Source organism: Hydra vulgaris, chromosome 06 (genome assembly GCF_038396675.1).
Source record: "Hydra vulgaris chromosome 06, alternate assembly HydraT2T_AEP".
Taxonomy (NCBI): Eukaryota; Metazoa; Cnidaria; class Hydrozoa; order Anthoathecata; family Hydridae; genus Hydra; species Hydra vulgaris.
The window spans coordinates 9,138,997-9,146,139 of record NC_088925.1 but is presented as its reverse complement, the minus strand read 5'-3'; the positions used below and the strand labels follow the sequence as shown (position 1 = coordinate 9,146,139).

The window sequence follows — 7,143 nt, the reverse complement described above, 5'->3', positions numbered from 1 at the left end:
CTCTGTGGATATCTGCCTTGAGTTAAACGCGATTATAAGAGTTTGCGAGGTCAAACATTATTGTCGCAATTATTACTTTCTTGAACGCACAAAGCAAACATTTTTTAAGAAATGTTTAATCTTGCAAAAGATCAACAACAACAACAAAAAATTTCAAAAAGATAAAAATTTTCATCTAAATAATTTACAAAAAAAAAAGATTATAAATACAAAAAAACTATTAGTTAATTAAAAATTATTAATTTAAATTTCGCTTCTAATCCATCAAGCTGTTCATTAGAAACTTCAAGTTCATTAAGTAATTATTTCGACGTTGAAGTCTGTCGCTCCTATCGTTTGATAGCGACGATTTGCTCACTGAAGAGAAACAAAAAACCGGTCGTTTGCTATAAGCACTTTCTGAATTAAAATCAAACATGGAGATCGCAGCTAGAAATTAATTAAAGATATTTTTAAAAATGAGTTTACCTCTATGCATACTTTTGTATCTACTGATCCCATGTGAGAAATTATTTTATTAATTAAACTATAATTAATATTGTAAAAAGTAATGAAATCTAATAACAAGCACAAGAGCAACAACAAAAAGAATTTTTATCAAAACTTTTGTTTTTAGGTGTTATTAGTACGCAACGCCAAGAGAACAAAAAGAAATATGTTATAGAAGTACAAGATCATCAACTAGCAATGCGCGCAGCTAATCCTATAGTAGATTTAGAAGACAGTGTACGCCGTGGTGGGAATGATCCTTTCGCTAACCCCAGCTTTGTTATAAACAGGATTAATGATGATTTGCTTTCAACCTCTTTAAACCTGGGCTTGGGCAATCGTGAACTTTTGGCGTACCACGATACTAACTATCATATAAATAGTGGTTTCCACTCTCCTCAAATTTTACCTTCTCGACGTTTACTATCTCCGCACATGGGGACTACTCTAAGTTTTAGCAATAGCTTTAAACCAGCTGGTGACAGTATACAAAACGCTGTTAAAGAAGAATTAGTGGCAAGACAACCTTTGTTGTTTAAAGCTAATCATCCATTTAAAACATTTATTAACTCAAATATTCCTTCTCATCGAGTTAGCTCTACAAACTTAGAAAATGAAGAAGTTCTTCATAACCAAGAAACATTCGAGAAAAACTTAAATATTGGTGTGTCTGGTGGAGAAGTTGGCTATGCTAGGCGGTTTGGAAATACTGCAGCTAATATGAAAGCTCGAATTGCATTAACTAAAGCAAATGCAAACGAATTACCTAGTTATGTTCCCTTAGTTAATCGAAGAATACCAACAATTCGCAGACCAGTTGATTTGCATATGAAAAAAATAAACCCATCCCTTGGTGGGAGAAATTTTCATAACGCTTTTAAAATAAAACCTGAAATCATAAGTTCTTTTGCTCTTTCTAATAATATTGAAAATAATAACCTAAATATTAATAATGATAACAATAATGTGGCAAGTCAGCGTTTAAATTATGAAAAACGTATCCATGCTGTAAATATACCACAAGCTAAAAGTAGAATTAATCCTTTGACAGGTTTACCTGAAGATCTTGAAGAGAGGTCTTATGGGTTGATTTCTTCAGTAACCAGTGTAACTGATTCTACAGCTCCTTTATCAAAGACTATCAATAGAAATTTAAATGAGTACGACGACGCAAATTCGAATATTGAAGTAAACGATGAGGTTCCTCAACGACGCGTTGCTCAAAAATTGATTGGACCAGAACTTAATGATTATCATGATTCGCCCAGAGCAATGGAAAAAGATTCTTCTAGTTTAGTAGAAAATGAAACACCCAGTGTAGTGGAAAAGGAGCCTTCTAATTTAATGGAAAAAGAGACTTTATCTAGAGATATGCCAGAAGAACAGTCTTCTGATTATAATTTAGCATCCTTAAAATCGTTTCTTGAAGAAGATTCTATTTTAAGAAATAAACTCAATAAAGATGGACTGGAATCAATAAATTTGAAAAAAGATTCGAGTTTTAATCTTGATGCATCAATTGATGAAAATCAAGATAAACTTCCAAATCTAAAGAGAACAGTAATGTCAAAAAAAGGAAGTATAAAACATAAACTTAGACAAAAGAAAACGTCATAAGGAGTTTATTTTTATAAGGATATATTTTTTATATAAACGCCTGTATATTTATATTTCATTATTTTACTTGTACATTTTTGCTAGATAAATTTATTAAGTTTTTATATTTATTAGAAAACAGTTTTATTAAGAGAAGTATTTAATTTCTGAGTTCTTGTGAACGTTTATCTTATGAATCTTTAATTCCTTCTTCTTGGAGGTATTTAGCAATTCTATCTTAGTTATATTGACAATTGTCATTTTTTTATTACGATTGTCTATTGTCTGTTACAGTTAAATAACGATTGTTTTATTTCTATCTCAGTTATATTAACAATTATATTATTTCTTTATCTTAGTTATATTATATATTGTCTTATTTCTTTATCTTAAGTATATTATCTACTGTCTTATTTCTTTAACAAACATGTTTTAATTTCTAAATTCAAATTTTAAAAAAATTTGATGATATTTTTATTAACTTAATTTAATTTATCATCGGTTTTGTAAACTCAGAAATGAATAACATATTTTTATTACTAAGAACTGTCAAGATTACTGACTCCAAAGCAATTACTATGATAACAATCAATGCTATAAATGAGTGATCTGATACAGAAGTTTAAGATTTGAGTGAGTGATCTGATACAGATGTTTAAGATTCATAACAAAAAAACAACTTGTTTTTTCATTTTTTAATATGTATACTTATACAGTTAATTCCCGATAACTCGAACCTCCAAGGGACCAAGGAAAATGGATCGACTAATCGAATGTTCAACTAAAGCGGATTCCCGTTAAGTAGAACTTTGGCTGATATGAGAGATTAGTTCGACTGAAGGCAATTTTTCTTTGTTCAATGGTTCATTTAATTTACACCATTATACTACTTTTTAATGAAAGTAGTTACGGATTGCATTCACGCAGTACAATCCAAAAGAAAACTTTCGAAAAGTTAAGTGACACAATGAATTCCTAATTATTTGGTAATAAAATTGGGTTTAAAAGGTAAAATTTTTTTAATTAGAAATTCATTAAATTATAAATCAATTGTTTTTTTAACGGTTTTGTCATGGTTTACCTTTTAACAGTTTTTTTATATCAATATTTTACATCTGATAATGACAATGATATATTATATATAATATATCATTGGATAATGATATGATAGTAACATTGGATAATGATTTGTATATATAATATATCATTGGATAATGATCTATTCAATTCAGATCTACACTACCGTCCATAATTAATCGAATTTGACGTTTTATTTGAGAAAACTTTTAACGCGTTGTTTAAAAAATTTCTACTCAAACTTTTAAAATTGAATTTAAGCGGTGTTACCAATTCACAGCTATGAATTGTAAACACTGCTTTGGTTCAATTTTAAAAATTAGAATAGAAATTTTTTAAACAACGCTTTAAAATTTTTCTCAAATAAAACGTCGAATTCGATATGTCCGCGATTTTGAATTAAACCGAAATTAGATTTTGTTAGAAAGAACGTTGCATATGTACGTACAACGTCGCATAAAGTCTAGTAGTTATAAATCTTTATGGCTAATTACATTAGAATAAGGTTCAAATAAATTTAGGATAAACGCCGGATCTTGCCTAATAAAGATTAATAAAGAACCAGGGCTGTGGTGGCTCAGTACGAGGGTACGAGGACTTGTACTAGGCCCTGATTCTGGCTCAGGAAACTCGTACCCCAAAAAGAACCTGGGCCCCCAATCCTCAAAGAGAAAAAATATATTTTAATTTTATAAGTTTTTATCAGGGAATTTTTTACAACACTTTATTTAACACGTTGCGGAGGACGAGTAAACTCGTCGAACGAAACTCTACTTGTGTACGAACGAGGAATGTACTTGCTCAAGTTTAAATGGTACTAATTTTTTATTCTGAAAGTTTTATTTTCTAAAACTGCTTTTAAAACTTGAATTAAACATCCATCAGTCAATTTTTACGTGAGAACATATAATTGTCAATATTTCACTTTAACTTTGAGTTTAAGTAAAAAGAGCATTTTTAACAGTTGTAAGGAGTAAGATACCGTAAATATTCATACTTGAGGTTTTTTTCAACTGTTTCTTTATTGAAAAAATTACTGTTTTAAAGGTAATATTTACATATAAGTATAATGCATCATCTGCGATGCAGGAATATAGTACTTTTATGTCCAGCGTCCTCTTAATTGAGAATCAAGATTAGGAACAGCGGCTACAGAAATTGTGCTTCCATAATAATCTTGATCTGGATCATAGTTTAGTTTAGAACAAGATAAAGTCGTATCATTTCTAAAACTATCATTTTTGAAAGAATCACATGATTTCACCTCTTCTTATTCTTTATCAGTCCGAAGGCTTCTTCGATTGTATATCTACAAGCCATTATATCTATATAACAAAGCAGAGGTTATAAAATTACTAAATCAAACAATTAAAATTATATTTGAAACAACTATATATAAAATTATATATTAAACCATAAAAAGAAAGCAACAATTAAAATAAATGAAATAATAAAGTAAACAAATAATAAAATAAATAAATTAATAAAAAAAAAATCTATAAAAAATCTTACCTTGTGCAAACTTGAAAAAAAAAAACTTTTTTTTTGGAAGAAGTTCATAATTTACACTGCATAAACTTACTATTATTGAATTTTAGCAGTAGTAAAGCTACTTAATTGGTTTTTTCTGTCGACGAGTATACTCGTTTTCCGTACTCTGTATAAAAAATTCATACGCACTACGGAAAACGAGTATACTCATCATCAATAGTCGATAAAAATAATATTAAAAATATTGTTTTTATGGCTTAAATTAAATTTAAAAAAATTTGATTTGTGAGTTTGTAGTGCCAATTATCCGCCGTAGTAGCAATCACTGAAAAAAGCTCCTTATGCGACGCCTTAACTTGCTTTCCATCGGTTTGTTTTTTTGTTTGGCGTCTGCGCAAAACAAACACTAGGTCAGCGGTAATAATAGAAGAAATACGCGAAAGTTTAGTTTAACGTGGATAAAAGAAATCGTTAAGAAAAGTAATTTAAAACAAACAAAAACAAGAAACTTTGTTTAGCGTAAATAAATGAAATCGCTGTTGAATAATAATAACAAAAAGCGTTGTTGACCTGAAATTGATAGATTTTATACTGTAAAAAAAGTAAGTGACGCTTTAATACTTTACTTATAAATAGAAATTGAAAATAATAATTAAAGTTTTTAAAGTAAATAAGTAAAAAAAAAAAAAAACATCTTATCAACGTAGAAATATAAAGAAGAGAGCTAAATATAAAAAAGAAAGCTCGAAACTGAAGCTGATCGATTAGGTTGTCTTGCTCGAGAAAGAGAACGGAATTTTCGAGCTTGAGCAAATGAATCATCTGAACAAAGAGCATCTCGGCTTAAAAAACGAAGAGACCGATATGTTAAGTCAAGGGCAGCTAAAACGGAAGATGGTAGAGACAGACGTGTTGCTAAACGAAAAGAATACCGAAAACAAGCATTGTAGTGACGAACAATTAAATGATGTCTCCTCTTTATCTGATGAAATTAACCATCCCATCAACAGAAAAAAGAGAAAATTGTTATTGAAAAGTTCAAAACAATAAATATATAAAATGCATGACATAATTTGCTTTGCATTGATAAATATGGTTAATATATGTTTGATTAATAAAATTGTGTGTTAAATGAATTTTTGCTATTACTTCCATTCACTACTACTCGTCGTCCATGGAGTTTATAAACAGTACTACTATTTATAAATTCCATGGACCGCTAGTAGTCATAACAAAAACGAAAGAAACCAATGCCCTGGTTTCTATCATAGGACATTTTTAATTTTATATTTATTTATGTTTCAGGTGAAATGAAGGCAAAAAAAAAAGAAAAAAGCGATATGGAAATACAAATCTGGTGCTGAAAAAAAAGCTCAAAAACGACTCGATGAATTGAAAGCAGCTGGTTATGATCCAAAACAATTAAAGTTAACGGCAGGTCTCGCGTCAGTGTAAGTGCCACAAATACAGAGAAAAGCTGGGACATCCTTTACAGCAACAGAGAATGTAGAATTAACATCAACATCCATTGTGAATATCACAAGTAAGCCTATTATTGAAACAGAACCAATAACAGAGATTGGTGATCAATCATCTATACAAGAAACAGACAATAATCAAGATGTCATAATTGCAACAGATAAAGGAGCAGAACTACAATATTCAAAAACATTCAGAAACCGAAACATTACTGAAACTGAGAGAGTGACTGTAGAAATGGGTAATTGTGAAGTGCCTGTAACTGCAATGGCGGACCTAACTCTAGCAGAAAAGATTGTTCAGAAGCAACCAGACATCGTTGCAAATGTCCATGAAAAAGATCCAGCTAAATTACTAGAGTTGAAAAATGCAAAGATGATTGATAAAAAGCAATTTATTGTATTAGAGCCAAATCAGCCAGAAAAACATCCAAGGTTATCTAAGTTTTACACTGAATCAGTTAAAGTTAATGACATTGAAGTTGTGCAAAAAAGGTCATGGCTAACCTACTTATTATTACTAGGCAAAATTGTTTGCATTGTTTGTTTATGCTTTGGATCAAGAGAGGACACGAACTACTTACGTGATGGGTTTGATAATTGGTCAAACTTAAGTCACATCATAACAAAGCATTGCACCGAGAAAAACCATCGAAATGCTGCTGGAGCTATGGTTCCTGCATTATCAGACTCCACAATTGATAAACTATTAAATAGTGAAACCATGAGATATCTGAACAAAAAACGTAAAGAAGCGGAGAAACTACATCAATACCTAACAAAAGTTATTGATGCAAAGAGTATTTCTTTATGTGGAAATGAGGAAGCCAACTTTTACAACGACTCTGGAAAAAGTGAAGTCTTCCAATGTGGTGCGGGTAAATTTCTAAATTTTTAAAATTTATTCAGTCAGTATAATAAGGTGCTGAATGAAAAACTTTCAAATATTCGCAGTACTCAAAAACAATCTGCTGGATGGGGTGCTAGAATTACGTTTCTTTCTAATTATACA

At 30.1% G+C, this 7,143-nt stretch overlaps 1 protein-coding gene across 1 annotated transcript; it reads left to right on the top strand.

Moving 5' to 3' along the window:
* The first annotated feature begins 375 nt into the window (after positions 1 to 375).
* LOC105847989 (uncharacterized) lies at positions 376 to 2,249 on the top strand. Its single transcript, XM_065799156.1, has 2 exons — positions 376 to 501; positions 617 to 2,249. Exons 1-2 carry the CDS (start codon positions 459 to 461, stop codon positions 2,104 to 2,106), a joined length of 1,533 nt encoding a protein of 510 aa, XP_065655228.1. The 5' UTR covers positions 376 to 458; the 3' UTR covers positions 2,107 to 2,249.
* The last annotated feature ends 4,894 nt before the right edge of the window (positions 2,250 to 7,143 follow it).